The sequence below is a fragment of the Rhinolophus ferrumequinum genome, chromosome 2 (assembly GCF_004115265.2).
Source record: "Rhinolophus ferrumequinum isolate MPI-CBG mRhiFer1 chromosome 2, mRhiFer1_v1.p, whole genome shotgun sequence".
In the NCBI taxonomy this organism is placed as follows: domain Eukaryota; kingdom Metazoa; phylum Chordata; class Mammalia; order Chiroptera; family Rhinolophidae; genus Rhinolophus; species Rhinolophus ferrumequinum.
In genome coordinates this window covers 74,296,904-74,315,396 of record NC_046285.1, presented here as the reverse complement: position 1 = coordinate 74,315,396, position 18,493 = coordinate 74,296,904, and the positions used below count along the sequence as shown (strand labels likewise).

At 36.2% G+C, this 18,493-nt stretch overlaps 1 protein-coding gene across 1 annotated transcript in view; it reads right to left on the bottom strand.

The window, feature by feature from the left end:
* WDR49 (WD repeat domain 49) overlaps positions 1-18,493 on the bottom strand; it is a 104,524-nt gene that overhangs the window by 11,104 nt on the left and 74,927 nt on the right. The window contains 3 exon segments of the mRNA XM_033132729.1: positions 6,349-6,495; positions 8,122-8,231; positions 15,688-15,869. Coding sequence (XP_032988620.1) covers positions 6,349-6,495; positions 8,122-8,231; positions 15,688-15,869 — 439 coding nt within the window.

The window sequence follows — 18,493 nt, the reverse complement described above, 5'->3', positions numbered from 1 at the left end:
GCTGCTTAGTAAAATAAAAATAAAATATCCATAAAGAAAACGTATCAAACTCTTATTAGGTGTCAGGCCCTGTACAAAGGACTTCACATGGGTTATTTTATTTCATGATCACAGCAACATTATGAGGATGGTAAATAACAGGATGCCCATTCTTCATTGAAAAAACTAAGGCACAGATAGTTGCATTGACCTGCTCAAGGTCATATAGCTAGCAAGTGGTAGAGTCTTGATTTGAACCCAGGCTAATGCTTTATTGCTTTGAGTGTTCCATGTTTTATTCCCTCTATAAATGAAAATTTCCAAGAGACAACTATAATCAATAACTTAGTAGAAATAATGACTGCAATTTCAAAGGTTTAAAACTAATGTAAAGAACCAGAAGTGGGTAAAAAGCACTAAGAGGCAGGTAAGATGATAAGATACCAGTTATCAATATACTGGCCCTCAGCTCCAAAGCCACTCTTCACTGCTTGCTCTGTGATAATGGACTGGAGCCCGGTAAATAATGTCTCCTTTGCCAGCTGGTGTGATGTTGAGCTCTGTCACTAGAGGGCACTGTAGGGACACTAAAGGAGAATGGATTTCTCTTCCAAGTGAGTGCTCTTCTCAGGAGGCTCCCACAGTGCATTTTCTCCAGCAATAGGCTCCTACAGCATGACTTCTCCAGTACCAAGCTCCTACAGGGGCTTTACCAGCTCCAGGCTCCTGTGATGCTGCTATGGCTTCTCCAGAGCCCAGAGCCAGCAGCTTCTCTTGTCACCCTCTCAGGGCTTTACAGCACAGTGTCACCTGTCTGCCACAACCAGTGAATGAATTTCCATTAACACCCTGAGAGGCAAGTAGAGGACCCCCAGTGTGATTCCTCCCCTGCACTCCCTTGATGGCTTCTCAGTGAGTTCTAGACACAGCACCTTCCTGAGTATGGCTTCCCCTGGAACCCCTGAAAGCAGACTTCCAGCAAGTTCCACCAGCTAGATGAACATCTTCCTTTGTCTCTCTGTCTCAGGCCTGGGAGTAGTGGCCACTCTTTAGATCTGCTATTCCTGTGTTCTTTAAAGTTATCTTTTCTTCTTATAGCCAATTTTCTATAATGCCCATGTATTACATCTAAATCAGAAAAAAAGTGAACTTAAAAATAAAATTAATTCTAAAACATGTTCATCTTGACTGTAGTTGCTGTTCAGTTGCCACTCTTGGTCTTTCCTTCCTACTGTAGTCAGTTCTTGGGAAAACGTTAGCCTTTCTTGGTAGATGTCCCACAGGCAGCTCTGTTAATATAATCTAAAAACTGACTCTATAAGCTACCTTCTCCTCCTGTATTTCCTTTCTCAAAAAGTCTTTTTTTGACATAGTTATCCAACCTAGAAACCTGATAATTACGTTTTCACATCTCATCAGGGGACATATTCCTTTATTTTTCCTTAATATTTCTCAAATTAGTTACTTCCTTTTTGGGGCCTCCTTATCTTCAGAATAATAATAGATACTATTTAATGAATGCTAAGTAAGTGCTACTCATTGTGCCAAAATTAACCCACACAACTCCAAGAAGCAGATATCTTTAGTCCCATTTACAGATGAGGAAACTGAGACTTAGTAGCTTATATAAGTTATCCAGATATAAACAATTTATAGAAGGCAAACTGAGGATTCAAAAGCAGGTAGCTGGCTGCAAACAAGTTCCCACTACCATAATATGCTGCCTTCAGTTTAGTCTCATTATAATGCATCCACTACACAGTTTCCAGAAAGCTTTCTGAAATGCAAATGTGGTCATGCCACTTTCCTGTTTTAAACATTTCAACAGGAGTTTTATTCTGGATTGGATTTAATAGGTAATAGCAGGCCATTCTTTTCATTGCACTAGGTAAGGGGAAAACATAGGTAAATTCAGAAATAAATCTTTAAAGCCATCAGAGGACTGTAGAAGCAAAGATTATCAAGTTAAAATTCTAGATATGGCAGAACCCTTCTTAGATGAGCTGACATTGCCAAATATTTTCTTCCCTTTGGGGATTTATCATGTCTGGGCATTTCTGAGAAACAGGCCTACCACAGATAGAGAGACTATTTTAAGGGAAAATAAAACTAGAAAAGTTTTTGATGACTCTGTGGGTTGGTGTGATATACTGGAATCTGGAGAAATTCCATAACTATGGCCAGTGCTCCCCACAGGACACATTCTGAGTACTAGGAGAGTGTGGGGAACTCTAGATTGGACTGACGAGGCAGAGAACCGTTTCCTACAGTTTTTCAGGACTTAGGAGACAATATCCCACAAAGGGAGAGGCCCAAAACATTTCAAGTCAGCAGCAGAGTAAATCTAACAAAAGCTGTAGCCCAGCACTGACCAAGCTCAATTTCTATTGGATTAACGTGATCTGCCCCTCATGCTCTCTGTCGAACTAAGGAAAGGGTGAACTTTCTCTGGGAGAAAATAACATTAATTTCAGTATCTATGGATCTTTTATATATAATTTATGTCATATAATAAAAAAATTGTACAAAAATTACAGCACTGACAAAGAAGGAAACTGTGACCGATATCCAAGAGGGAAAAATAGGCAGTAGAAGCAGAACTAAGGGTCATCTAGATATTTATATACATATGATATATGATATATATATATATGATATATATATGATATATATATGATATAACATATTATATATATATATATATGATCTGAAATTGGAAACTGATCATCACATGGGTTTAAAAGTAGACTAGCAAAAGACAGGATTAGTGAATGTAAACACAAGTCAATATAAAATATCCAAAATGAAACCCAGAAAAGAAAATGGAAAGAGAAAAACATATGAAACACTTGTGATATGATGAGAAAGTCTAAAACGTATGTAACTGCAATCCCAGAAAGACAGGAGAGTGGGAATTGGAAAGAAACAATATTTCAAAAGATAATGGCTGAGAATTGTCCAAAATTGAAGAAAGATACATTCAAGAATTCCTATCAACCCCACGCAGTATAAATATAGAGAAAATAAATATTTATACACATCATGATAAAATTGCTGAAAAACAAGGATAAGAGAAAAATCTTTTAAGCAGCCAAGAAAAAAAAAGATATGACATTCAAACAAGCAACAATATTAAGAGTAGATTTTCAATATGAACGATGGAAATAAAGAAACAATGGGATGTTATCCTTAAGGAGTAGAAAGAAAGAAAGAAAAAATCCTGCTATCCAGAGTTTTAAACCCAGTGAAAATATTCTTCCAAACCCAAAATGAAATACATGCATTTTTCAGACACACAGAAGCTGGGAAAATAACTTACCAGCAGATCCATATTATAAGAAAAATTGTAGGAAATACTGCAGACTGAAAGAAAATAATCTTAGATGGAAACATAGTACCACAAGAAGAAATAAAGAACACAAGAAAGAGTACTGTAACCTCTAGAGTAATCACTAAAAGAGTAATACAAAGAAATACAAAAACTGAAAAATTAAAAAGAGATATAATGGGATCATTGAAAATACTTGATTAAAACATTTTAATGATTCCTCATTCCTGGCAAAATAAATGTCCAAGTCCTTAGCACACAGAAAAAAACTCAGTGCTCCCTGATCTGGCCCCATTTACCTGTCTAGCCTTAATTCACCATCATGCCTCGTCTAGTACCCAGCTGTTTGGAACTACATGCAGTTCCCCAGCACACCATGTTACTCATACCATCTGACATTTGTGTATGCTATCCCATCGCCAGAAATATCATCCCCATTTTTTCTTACCTGACTAATACCAATTTAACATTTAATATGCAGCTCACTCATAATCTGGTTTCTCCAAAAACCATCTACAAATCTCCATGTGGTCTCAACACCCAGTGCTAATCTCTATTATAGCCCTTGTTGTAAAACATAATTATTTGTTTTCTTATCTGTCTATTTCACCAACTAGTCTTCAAGATTTTGGAAGGCTGGGTTTCTCCATGGGAGCTCTGTGTCTCTAGCATCCAGTACAGGGCCTAGCACAGAGAAAGTATTCAATGTGCACCTTAGGAAAGGCTGAATACATACATGAGCAAACATTATTTCAGTGTCTGCTAGTTGAAGGGTCTATGATACTAGGCCAAGCATGTTACAATTCTCTTCCATCCTCCAAACCTTCATTTCTAAGTAGCATACCTCAAACTCAACACATTCCAGACTCTACTCCTATGTGTCAAACTCAGTTAACCTGTCACCATCTGAAGTCAGCCATTTCAGTAAACTTGGAATCACTTGAACATCTACCCTCCGTCATCCCTAAGGTGTCTTTCCTTACATTGTTTCCTTGATGTTGACTTGCTTTATTGCTCCCTTACCCTTTTAATGCCTACTCATTCTAAGTCCCAGCTCAAATATGACCTCCACTTTGAATTCCTTCCTCTGTCCCAGCCAGAGTAAATAAATATGGTTTCTTCCTTGATGCTCCCAAAGAACGTCATCTGCAGTGTTATGTGTTGTGAATTCTGATGTGCTCAACAGTTTGTATCTGTCTCTCCCTCAAGTTGACAAAACTATAGAAAAAAGTAAAAAGAAACTATTTTCACTTTCTGAGAAGGGAAAGGGAGAAATGCTGAAGAAAATTGAAAAAAAAAAAAAACAAGAGAAAAACACATCTTTTTAAAACTGAAAATTACAGGAAATGTTTATATTAAGAAATCCAGAGGGGAAACTATATTTGAAAATGTATTAGTCTTTTAGGTATTTTAGGTATTTGCATTCAGCCAGCCACCTTACCTCCCCCGTCCAGTAGGACACATCCTCCCTGTCCAGTAGGACAATTCATCCGTGGATGGAGGAGATTATATAGGGCCCCGCACGTAAGCAGGCATTCACATGGCTGAGGAGAAGAGATGGCGGTCCTGACTGTTGACCTCTCCCACCTCCTGCTCTCCAGCTTCTGAATGCTCCCTGTTGCCCATTTCTCTTGCCTCAGTTCTGATTCCTGGTCCATTTTAGTTTCCTTCTTTGTGCATGTTCTGTGTCTGGACTATCTTTCCATTTTATCCTGGCTCTCTGGCACTCTTCTTAGTGCATGTTCCCCAGACTCTCTTTCGTCGCTGATTCAGGAGGACCAGATAAGTATTCCCCATATTTATCCCTAAACATGAATCATCCTGGTGAAAAAGAATAGAATGATAGACTGAAAGCCCTGTCGGATGCACTAAAGTTTACTTGGAGCCCTGAAATTTGTGGATGCAAGTTTTTAAAAGAAATGAGCAGAAACCATAGATGACCCTCATGAGAGCAAATAAATGATGACAAATTTAGAAAAGAGAAACTCTGAGAAAAGGCAAAGGAAGCTGATGATAATTAGACTGGAAACTGTGGCAATGAGGAATGACAGCTGTACCTTGCTTACAAATGGAATTTCAAAAAAAAAATTTGACCAGCTGTTTTCCCTTTCCATAGGGAACCAACCAAAGACGAGAGGCCTAAACTTCCTCAAGCATGGATGAAAAGAAACGCCTCCCTCCTACAAGGTTATTATTTCTCAAGGATGATGTTGAATCCCCATCTCAAAGGATTTGAAAAGTTTAGAAACCACAGATCTCAGAAGATGGTTCGAGTGTACTTCTGATCTTCTGACTGTTACAAGTTGAAACTTGCACTTTTCATTAATTATTTTAAATAAGCTCCCTGCAGTGTCCATATGCTTTCTGAGTGCTTCACTGAGAATCAGGTTGTGCTGTCTGTGCTCCCACAGGGACCCTCTATGTGGATAGGATGTTTGTACAGAAATTATTCTTCAAATTCTTACAAACTCAGAGGCCTATAACAGTCTGAAAAATAGAGCATTATTTGGCATATCTTGTTTCCAAATCTTGAAAGGGCATTCCCTTTTATTTCCTAAGTTCAGCTTTCTGGTCCTCTCATCATATGAGCCTAGCACTGCAGCTGGAAGTCTCTAAGACAATACACTTTAAAGAGCCTCTATTTGTAGTGTTCCACATGAAAAGAACAAAACCAGATTGTCAGAGACTGTTCTAAAGCAGTCTTATGATGTCTCTTTCTCTGGTATCTGTTTTGAAAATTCACATTATATGAGGGGAGGGCTTTCCATCCATGGCAATCCATAATGCCTCTTCATGGCATTCTGACTTCAGAAAAGTGACAAAATAAAATATTATTTTTATGTATTCCAGCATGTTGGCTGTCTTTTCTGAGAAAACAGAGCAGCAGCTAAGCTATATAAATCTTAACAGTCAAACCACACTTCATTTTACTGAAACCTAGAAGGCAAACATGTTACTTTCATGTATTTCTACTTTCTATTTTTAATTGGTTGAGTTTCATGGGAAGAGATGATGGAAGTATATGATGGCTGAGAACTTGCTCTTATAAAGTGATGGAAGCTCTGGAATCTTGGGACACTCCTCCTCTTGCTCTTCCCTAAAATATTTCTCCTGGTCGAGAAGAAAAGCTGGTTTATTCACTTCAGGTAGCTCTTCCAGGACTCCGATGCTTAATGATCTAAATGTGCCTTCACAAAGCACGTTTTAGAGGAGGACAGAAAAAGAGTATATCATTAATTCCTCAGAAGGAGCTAGCACATTTCCAAGTTAACTTTTTTAAATTTAACCTTCCTGCTACTCAGCTGGTACAGCTGCAGTGATCAGCAAACCCTATAAACACAGCTGTTCATGATAAATCCACAGTCCTTTTATTCAAAGGGACCAAATGGAACTCAAGGCTCCCCATTCATTTGTTTGTTTTTTTTTTTTTTTAATTTTGTATTATTTTGCTATTTTCCTTTGAAAATGAGTATTCTGCAGTTTTGGGAAAGCTCCAGTTTCTCTTTTATCTACAAGAAAATTGTATCTTTTGTGATATGAAATCTATTTTTTTAAGCATTTAAGAAAATATCTAAATGTTTGAATTTGCAGGTACTTTTTCATTGTGCTAAAATGTAAACCAGAGCTGTGTTATTGTATTTATGATGCATAGAATGAGATGATAGGAAAGAAAGCTCTTTTAATCATGCCCTTCAAAGCAAAGTCTTGGACAAAGTGAAAACATTTGGATAATGGACTGGAAGTGTACAAATGCTAAATTCAAGATGTGATTTCATGTTTGTTTGACTGTTACCTCTGCAAAGTAGGAACTGTGCTTTTGTCACAGTGCTGGCTCAGTATCGGGGAAGAGAACAAGCACCTGCTATGGGGCAAGTCACAGGCTACGTATGTCCGTGGTTCTCAAACTTTACCCCACTTAAGAATCACCTGGAGGGCTTGTTAAAACATAAACTATTATGCACCAGGCCATTTCTTATTAGTAGAGTGGGGATGGGACCCCAAAATTTACATTGCTAAGATCCAGGTCGTGTTGATGCTGCTAGGACAGCGAACACAGTTTGAGAAACAAGTGTCTGTCAAAGCAAAGGAGAAATCTTCACGACTTATAAAATGTCATTATGCCCTTCCGACGGATGAGGAAATAGAGAGGCCCCAGATGCTTTAATAACTTGCTGAATTGACAGCTTGTAAACAGCCGACCTTGAACTTATGTTCCACTGTGTTTCACTCCAAAGGTCATGCTCCAAGGTATTATAACAATAATAATAAAATAATGTTAATAATAGTAATAATATTACTAATAAAGAGATATTATATGTAAAGCACTTAGAACAATGCCTGGCATATTATAGAACCTGAGGTTCTATAATATCTCTTACAATCTTGACAAAATCCTATGGAGTACATCACTTTATAAATGTGCATTGAATATTAACAAATAATACGTCCCTTTTGATAGCAAAATTTTAACACAAATTCTAAAATTAATGTACCTGCTTTATGAAAGGGCAGCTATCCCTTGGACATAAATTGAAAAAAATATTTGTAATAAGGGCCTTGGGAATGATGCTCACTACACCTTGTATGTATATTCTGTCTTTGACCTTATACTTCTGCCACTTGTATACTGTGCACCCTTGGACAAGTCACTTAATGTCTCTGAGCCTCACTTTTCTCCTTTGTTAAGTAAAGATCACAGGACCTTACCTTTGAGTTCATCAAGGAATACCAACATTCCTGACACTCATTGGTCTCATTCATATCAATCTACAAAATAATAACACTATGAAAATATATCAACAATGATTACTTACTGGATGATTTTTGTATAACTTCATCATTATAAAGGTTATGTGATTTTTTCTTACGGATATTTTTTTCCTTGTATTTTATACCTAGATTTATGACTTCTGATGATCTGGCCCTAGAAGAAAATAATTCATGGTGAAATAAAATATTAACCACAAAGGATGAACAAATAATTTCTGGCTATAAATATCTATCTTACTTTGACAAAGAAAAACATCTCTATCCCATGAACCTAAGTGCTGACATTTGTTTATACCAATCAAGCCAAATCTTTGAAAAAACTGCCTTCTAGCCTGGTGAAGATATACATAAATAGGAGCTAGAGAGGCCAAATGACTAACTAGTTAAAGCAAAGATTCTGTCTTCATATCAACTGGCAGGTCAGGGAAAATGCTATGCAGAAGAAAATTTCATAGCAACACACACTATGCTTGTCCTGTGTGCAACTTATATGGTTCTATATAATATAGTTCATTACACAGTAGTACCTAGGTTTTCGAATGTTTCCATTGACGAAAATTTCAGTTTAAGAACGCTGTAAACCCAAAAGTAAATGCTTCGGTTTTCGAACACGCCTCAGAAGTTGAACAGGTCATGCGACTTCCACTGAGTGCAAGATCCTGAGGCCTAGCTGTCGGCTGTTTTAGATAGTTTCAGAACACGAACGGTCTTCTGGAACAGATTACGTTGGAAAACCGAGGTACCACTGTATAGTTCTATATAATATAGTTCTATATAATATATAGAGCTATATAATCATATAGTTCTATGTAATATAGTTCATTATATAGTTCTATACAATTCCAGCCAGAAAACAGGAAATGGTCTCAATATGTTTAATACTCACTGTCATAGACTTCAACCTTAATAGCTACAAGTTGTGCTGCCAAAAATCTGACTCCTTAGCTTCCCAGACTTTTCTTATTTTCCTGACCTTGAAAGTTTTGAAGAATACTTGTCAGATTTTTTTGTAGAAGATCCCTCAATTTGGGGTTGTCTGATATTTTTCTTATGATTAGAGGGGGATAATTGTTGTTGGGAGGAAGACAATAAAAATGACGGCTAGTCTCATCACATCTCTTCAAAGGTACACGCTGTCAACTTGACTTATCCGTCACTGCTGATGTTCACCTCATCACCCGGCCAAGTTTGTGTTTGCCAACTTTCTGTACCGTAGAGTTACTTTTCCTTTCTTTCTGTACACTGCTGTCTGGAGGAAAGTTTCCAAGTACAGCCCACAATTAAGGCAGGGGATGAGGAGGGTAGCTCTACTGCCATGATTGGGGAAGTGGCTACAGAAATTATTTGGAATTATAGATTTTTTTAAAGGAAACCGTTGACATCCAAAAGACTGAGGGCAGGAGGCAGTTTTCCCGAAATCACATTGGGATGGTCTCCCTTGCAACATGCCATCTCCTATGAAAAAGAATATGTTATTTAGCCACTGCCTGGGCTTTGAAGACAAGAATGACAGTATCGTTAGAGAGTCATTTTATAATGGTAAAAGAATCTGTAACAAGAAGAAGTTGGTGGTGGATGTAGGAAGGGTACAGTATGGTGAAGATAGGCCTTGTGGTTATTCGGTTAAGAATTCCTTTTTTCCCAGAAAAGTATTGTTGAAATAAACTAAGGTACAAAAGGTTGAGAGAGGCTTCGAAGTAGTAAAGTCTGTCTTTGACTATTTAACACAAGACCTTGACTTTTCCCCAAACACCCTGAACTCCTTCTTGCTTTTACACCATTTGCTTTCTGGCTCTGTCATCCAGTGGTATTTAAATAAAACATTATTATGTATATAACAAAAAACTTTGCCTATCTCCACTAAAGAGTTTAATCCACAAAGGGGGAGAAATGGGCAGAAGGTAGGAGGGGATCTCCTCGGAATCACAACAAATTGTACTGCTTAGGTGATTGCCTAGGAAATACAGCTATATTGATAAAGCTGCAAGACAAAAGGCAGCTCTTTAAATAATTAGACTCTAAATTTAACTACATATTCAAAGGCCAACCTATTACTTCCTTTCCATAGATATCTGATATTTGGGGGAGTGGTTACTATGAAAATGTACAGGGAACTAGAAAGAGGTTAATATTCCTAAAATCCCAATATTTCTAATGGCTGAAGATAAAGAAATTGAAGAATGAAATAAAGGGCTTAGATAAAGTTTAAAACTTTTTGCAAAAATGTCCTACATGGTGATGTAGGAAAGAGGGTCTGGTAACTATGGGCTCCGGTAACCTGGCCATCAATCATATAAGAAGGAAAGGCTCTGACTGACTGACCTCCCATCTCTCAGTTCTGGGTGTAGAAGGAAAGAATGATGTGTGACAACGAGGCTCAAGGAAAGTGAAAGTGCCTAGAGTAGTGGCTTACACATAGCAGGTACTTGGCAAAATATTTGACCACTTGACTCAGAACAATAATTTTTCAATATTGTCACATGATGCTTGTTGGACAGGGAGTATAGAGTAGTGGCAAAGTGTACTGACTCTGGAGCCAGAATGCCTGATTTGGGATCGATCCCTGGTCCACCTCTTGCTGGTTGGTTGACATTGAGCAAATCACTTAACTTCTTTGTTCTTTTTTTCCTAGTTTTGAAATAGGGATCATAACTGTAGCTATCTCTGAGGATGACAGTGACAATTAAATGAGTGAAACACATAAAGACCTTAGGACAGTGCCTGGAATATGGTAAGAGCTTAATGAGTGTTAGCTGCTATTAATATTACTTTAAGCAATAATAAGGCAATATTTTCCACTGAAAGCTGAGAGTTTCAACATCCCCTATAGCCAGTTCTAATACTCCTGGCAACTATCAGATGATAAGACAAAAAGTAAGGAGATGTGGCATTTACAAAAATAATAATTGGCTGTACTACTATTTTTTAAGACTTAAATTTCAAAAATTGAGTAGACTGTAATTTGCTTTCATTTGTCATACATAGATACAGAATGGTTATTGCCACACATTGTTGGCAGAAGTAGTCTGTTAATCCTCCAAGTGTTTTATGTCATATAATGCCTGATTTAAAATGAGATTTTAATGTTTTGTATATTTTTTCTTATAGTTGTCCATAAATTTTCCAATTTAATTTCTCACGTGAGATCTACTGGCAGAATAATTAGGTCTCATAAGCATATAAATAATATTAAATATCAGTTTCCTCATAACAATAATATAGAACTGAAAACACCATAATTATTTCACATGTCTAAATAACATTGATTTTAAGTGTGACTTCCACCTTATATAAACTTACTAAGAAATTAATGGAAATTTCTGTTTCATTTCCTATCTGATTTTCTTTTATCCTGGTTTCTAATAATTAACCCTTTCTCCATAAGAAATATTTTAAATGGTAACCAAAAAATAAATTTATCAGATAATAGCATGTCAAGAAGACTTGTTCTTTGTCACCCTAGAATAAGAATGAAGATCAATAAAAGAGACTCCCACAAATGGATAAATTGGACTTAACATTAGAGCCATTCTATGGTAAAGAATGGTTCCCTAATAAAGATGGCTATCTGGTAAGAAGGTGAGTACATCCCATAGCAATTATTCAAGAAGAGGCTGGGATGTACTTCTCTTAAAGATGCTATAGGGGTTAGTTTAGTAGACTTCGAATATCCTTTTCAAATTCATCATTTAACTATTGAAGGTTAATAAACATCTGAAAAAACGTTCACTCTCCCAAATAATAAAAAGTGAAATTTAAAACAATAATGGACTATCATGACAGCAGTTTTTTATCATGACAATAGCCAGTGTTGGTTCAAAGGCATCCATTTTCATATACACTGGAGGGAGTGCCCACACGTCAGGACAGCAATTTAGCAAGATGACCTAAAGACCTCTAAACCTTCAAAGAATTTATTGAATTCAGGTGCACATGAAGTTATTTAAAGAAATGTTTTCCCAGTTAAAATTTGTAACAGTCTAAATGCTTAAAAACAAGAGAATGGTTAAAAAGCTACATGATACTTTCTTAGGGAGTCATTACGAATGTTGACGTCTGTGGACACTCATATTAATAGTACAAAAATGAACGTGTTGTGTATTTCTGAGTGATTAATAGGTTATAAATAATGTGCACTAAGTCCTCATTTTAATAAACTCTCCATTTATTTATTTGCATAAGTATGCCTAGAACAAGCCACGGGAGTAAAATTCCTAAGTGTTAGCAATGTTTTTGCTACAGGTAATTTCTTTTCATCTTTTTCTTCTTGTTTATTTGTAATTCCAAATTTCCCCCTAGTGAACGTGTATTATTTTTGTGATAAAGAAATATTCTAAGGTCATATTTTCTAAATGATTTATTTTACCTATATTTTTAGAATAATTTTTATTAGAATAATTTTGTGTGAGTCCAGAAACAAAATGTTGCCATAAATTAAGAGAAAAAAAAATGCATGTCCACTGTAGTTTTTGCTGCCTATTTTATCCTTTCATTTATTTATTCTTTTTTTCTAATGGTAATATCATTTTTGCAGAACCTAAGGAAGGGAAAAATCTATTTCTCTGTATCAATTTTCACTCAGCATTAGGCCTCCCTTATTCTGTTAAACTTTATATTAATCTTCATCTCCTCAGGGCTTAAATTGAAGATGACATTTTACCAGCTATCTACTTCTCAGCCATAATATTATAAAATACCTTAAGCCAGAAGATGATATACACCAAGATTTTTACCCTGGAAAAAGAATCTTAGGAGTTAAGATGAGAACATAGTTTTAAATTATTTAATATTTTTACCATGTTTTTCCTGTTTTTTAATGGCTTTTTAATTCCCTTTTTTTAATGGCTTTTTCCTTTAGCTTCTCCACCTTTCTTACTGTTCCCCTCACTCATTTAAATATACCCCCACCTGTATTAACACATACCAAATGCACTTTTCCATTTTTTGTCTAACATTTTTCTCATATTTTTCCATACAGACATGAACTGGCATGATTCTCTCCTTGGATTTATTAATCTGATTAAGAAAAGGGCACATTCTTAAGAATAATATTTTCTTAAGGAGAAAATGATCTGTAATCTCTTCAGTATTAGATGGAGGCCATGAAGAACATTTTACAGCTGACAATGACATTGCACTTGTTTGTTTCCCACATAGAATTGCTGGTCATGTTCCTGGGAAAAGTGAGGGGTATACCAGACATATCAATTCTGAGGATGTGTTTTTTTTAACATTTTTCTTTCAATTAGCTCAATAATTTCTAAATGACATTATTCTGTTCTCTCATTGTTAAAGTCTTACAATTATTTCAGTCCAGTCATCTGAATTAAATAAAGGTAGAAATTGTAAAGATCACAGGTTATTTTTTGACGTATTGTCATCTGACAAGATACAGTTCAATAGAGATATCTTTCTTCTTGGCACTGGAAATTCCTCTCTAGGCCTACAGAAACTTACAAACAAGGTAAGAGGATCACTCTGCTGTTCACATATTTAATCTGGCAGAATACAAAGCTCTGCTTTTAAGAGAAATCTGTGAATTTAAAAATCAATATATCACACTAATTTTCATAACAAAAAAATGTCATGGTATAAAAGAAAATGTAATAAGATGAGATAGAAACTAGGAAAGAAGTAAACAGTTCAAATTGCCAATTTTTAAATCTCAGGAAAGTCTGATTAAAAAAAATAATAACTGAGTTTGTCATAAGGAAGGGGACATTTGTATACTGGTTGAAATACTCCTAAATAGGAATCTGTAACACTTGCCTTCACTCTTCTAGAAGTGTGATGGGAAGAGAAACAATGATCTACCTGTGTTATCCGGGGGTAACTTGATTTCCTGATCTATAAAAATTAAGTTGGGTAGCTGGGTGAGGGCATTTTATCATATCAGAAATCTTTCCATTTCCAGCATTCTATTATTGTACAGGATTGGTCATGCTATATTTCTAAATTAAAAAGATCATTCTGCCTGAAAGTAAAATGCCACTTGACATTTCAGCAAGCCATTATTCAAGGAAATGGAAGAACAAATACCAAAGTGTAACAGGATGTTTAAAGGGGACTTTCTTCCCTTCTATCTCCCTGTCAGCAGAAGTCCAAAAGGTCTGAAAGCATAATAATTAATTAAGAGGAAAAAGCATTCCCATATTCCAAAGTGACGTAGCTCCAAAACCAACCTGGTGACACCCAGGCCAACTACCATTCTAGGATATAAACAGACCAAAGATGTGATAACGTAAGAGAAGAGAGGACAGAGTTATTGGTGTGTGTTCAGTCCCATTCTCATGAGAGAGGAGGGAAGCTTCCCCTTCAGTTCTAGGCTCCATTCACATAGATCAATCAAAGGGTTTAATGTATACTGCCTGGAGAAATCATTAGAGGGAAAGAGTAGAACAGTGACTCACTAACACCTAAAAATGGCTACAGGCAAAAGCTGTGGCTGGAGCTACCCAAGTAAACAAGGGGAGAGGGGGCAACCAGTGAGCAGTTGGTGTGGCAAGGATGAGTGAGTTTCTTATTGGCCAAATAGAAGTTAACCCAAGAGGAATTATGCAAGAGGGGACACATGCCAGTATGAGAGGACTCATACAGAAAAGCAATGTTTAACAGAAAAACATTGTGATGGGTATTTCCGAAGGCAACCCTAGCTGGTGGGATTGAGCCACAAGAGATTGACCAAGAGTACATTACTTTGGAAATGTTCAATGCAGAGGTCCCTGAGTGGGGTCATAAGAGAACCGTTACCTGTACCCTCTTAATGTAAACTATGGACTGTATAATAAGTAATAATCATGAAATATCAATACTGGTTCATCCATTGTAATAAATGTACCACACTAATGCAAGATACTGGGTGGGGTGGGGTGAGGTATGTGAGAACTCTGTACTTTCTATGCAATTTTTCTATAAACGTGAAAAAAGGTAATATATGCACATGGTAAAAAAAAATTGCGTCTGAATCAAAGAAAATACAATGAATAAAATCATTCTCAAAAAAAATAACAGTTCTTTAGTATGAAAGGCAAAATTGAGAGCATGGAGCGAGCAAGAGTACAGGAAATAACTAAAGTTGCCTGACAGTAGAGAGAAAAAGGAATGTAAGAATGGGATCTGGCAGAGTGGTGCAAAGAGAAGAAATGGTTTAACAATATGAAGGAAAGGCTAGAAGCGTTAAGAGTCACGTCTAATATTCAAAGTTAACCTATTTCAACTTCTGTCATATAACCTTCTGTACTCCTTACCAAAACCAGGAGTAAAATATGACATTCTTTCTGATGTAGATACTACACACATGCATACATACATATGTTGTTTTTGAGGAAAGGTTTTAATTTCCACAATAAGGTTGGTGATGGATCAGAAACCAAGGAATGGAAGACACTGACTAGAAATCAAGAATTTAATGGAGACAAGAAATAAGAACCAGATATAACCCTGAGAACATAAATTCTCTCCCTGCCATACACAAACCTACCAAGCCCCAATTTTTCAGAGAAATCTTGAGGTTGTCATTGGACATTTCAGAGAGCACAGAAGGAAATTTGGGCCAATCTTACCTAGGTCTTTTTGACTCCAGTTGCTATCTGGGTAACACTTAAACTTACTTGTATATTGCTTCATCTTTGTTTTTCTTATCAAATAGAGAATGTTCTGTTGGTTCTAAAAATGATTCCTCCTTAGTAAGTAAAGGAATTCCCCTTATGTTTTCTTCTTGAATCTCATTTTCCATTAAATTAATATCCTTTTTAGGAAGGGAAAAACACTTTTCAATTTGCCAATGCTTTGTCTGTAAAAGCAAAGAGATTTATTTTATTTTTATCAAATTTATTTTCCTTAAACATTTATACTACACTACACTACTAATTAAAGTCCTGGAAACAGACAAAAAATAAAGAATAAAACATGATTCCTGTTCTCAATGAACTTACAGTCTTATAAGGGAGATAAGACATATACATGTAACTTTAATAAAGGTAGAGTGATAAATGTCATAAGAAGCAAATAAAAATTCTCTGCAAAGATAACAATGAACTACAAAAAAAATGATATTCCTACTTTAATATACTGAATAACAAAATGTATATTTACTAAAAGAAAAACAAAGTTTTTGTTGAAGAATTACCAGAGTTGATTTTTCATACAACTACTTTCTTTGCATCGTGTTTCCTAAAACTATCTCAAAAGCCTGTCCAATTATTGAGCAATTCTTCCCAGAATACATTATATAATAGTTTTCACAGTTGTTAGCTATAGTTCTTAATATGTATCCATCTAGCAAAAGTTTCCAGTGACAATCTATTTTATTATTTAAAATGCAGAACTGATTTCCTTGTTATATCAATTGACACAGAGGGTGCCAAAAAAATGTATACACATTTTAAGAAAGAAAAAAAACTGTATTAAAATTGTAATACTCAATAGATACCGATAACAAAAGATGAATACAAGTCATGTGTATGCATTTTTTTGGCATCCCTAGTACTGAATACAAAGGAATGTACCAGAGAACACAGCCTGTGTAATATGAGGGTAACATTAGGTATCCCCAGGATATCTGAGTGACCTACAAATTGATAACCTTGTCAAACAATTTTACAGAGTAAACTGGACCAGGAAGATAATGTCAGTGAATGAATCCAAGCCCATATAAGATGATCAATAGCAAATGAAATTCAGCCTCAGTGTCATAGGCAATAGGGAAAGATAGGGACAGCACTGAATTAGACAGAACCCATTTTAAAGTTAATCTCAGGGAACGACGTATGTTCTTTTTCAAGAGAAGCAAGAAATCTGGATCTTATATGAAATCTTCCAATGTTTAAATATGGGAAACACAATCAAATGTTAAACACCGTGTAAACAGGCACAATCTAGTCACTGGCCCCCAGATGAGAAGGAGAGGTGCCAATACACAAATTCTGCACAATCCAACCATGGTGAGTGCTCAAAGAGGCATACTGAGGAAGTGCACACAACATCTAATTTCTTTTTATACCACGATCATCTGACAGTTTTCTGGGATAAATGTATCTCTATGGTTAAATCATCCCCATTCCAATTTCTCCAACTATAGAAATAGACATACCACACCACTTACTTTTAAAAATCTAACTTGAAAAGCAACCTCAGAGCAATAACTATGTTGTAAAACTGATTCACAGTTATTAAAAAAAAAAGAAAGAAAAGCTTCTTCCATTAAATATATGTAATCACATTGCATTAAATTTTAAATACTTTAATCGGCTCTATGTAATTGAAAATTTAAGTCTTAATGTAGGAAATTAAAATATATTAATGTTTTCCACCTGTTTTTATACCTGCTAGACCAGAATTAATTCAACTAAAAGATAAATGCCTCAGTCAAATGTAGGGCAAAAGTCACTAGACTTTACAAATCAAGTTTGTTCAGTAAAGTTATTCTGAGCTCAGTTATATTTACTAATTGGCTCTCTTTTTCTTCTTATCTATATATTTCCCTCTGCCTCTCAGATCTTGCTGTAAAAGGGTGTCTCTTCTTCCACACTATGAGAAGGACATTCACTTGCTATTTTCCACTATCTGCTAATTTGTCTCTTTCAATTCTTCTGTTCTTCTTTCTTCCCTTCTCTATTCCTTCTACCTCTCCCCTGTGCCCCTTGGAACTAGAAACACCCATATTCAAGACAGTTTGATAAAAACTGTCCTTAAAAAAACTTTAAAAGCTCCAGCCGAAAGAAGTAGAAAACACAGCTGTCCCGACTTTACTTTCTAAAACTACACCAGCCCTGGTGGCTCTTTTCCAGCAGGAGGAAGAAAAAAACAACAACAATTATTTTATGCAGGCTTTGGGAACAGACATTCTTCAAACTACAAAGGATTTTATAAACCAACTAAGAAAAAATATCAAAGGCATAACAATGAACAGTTTTACTACCACATATTTCTTAATTAAAATAAAATTTAGATGCAGGTTGTGTTTAGTGAACGCAGTTCTTATGACACCCACCCCTAGAACAGTCTTAATCTTGCTTCCGCGCCATCTATGGGACTCCTTATACTCCAGCTGTCACCTGCTTGATGATGCTTTGTCCACTGGTCATTCCTACCTCCATCTCATCTCAGAGCCATGTGGCCTGGTCCTTTAGCAATGTCGGGACTGCATTAACTTTGCCACTGTCCCAAACAGATTTCCAACTCCTTTCATGCTCAGAATACCAGTGTGCCCTGCTCTGTCTCACTCACTACACATCTACCCACACACCCATTGAGTTCCTACTCAGATGCTGTTTTTCCTAAGAAAAGTCTAGCACTTGACTCACTTACAGAGCAGAAGAGACTGCACAGCTTGAGTGTTACTTTGAGACTCCCACACTAGCTGGCCAAATGTGGGCCCCCTCCCCAGATTATTTTCTGATTTACCAGCACTCTCCA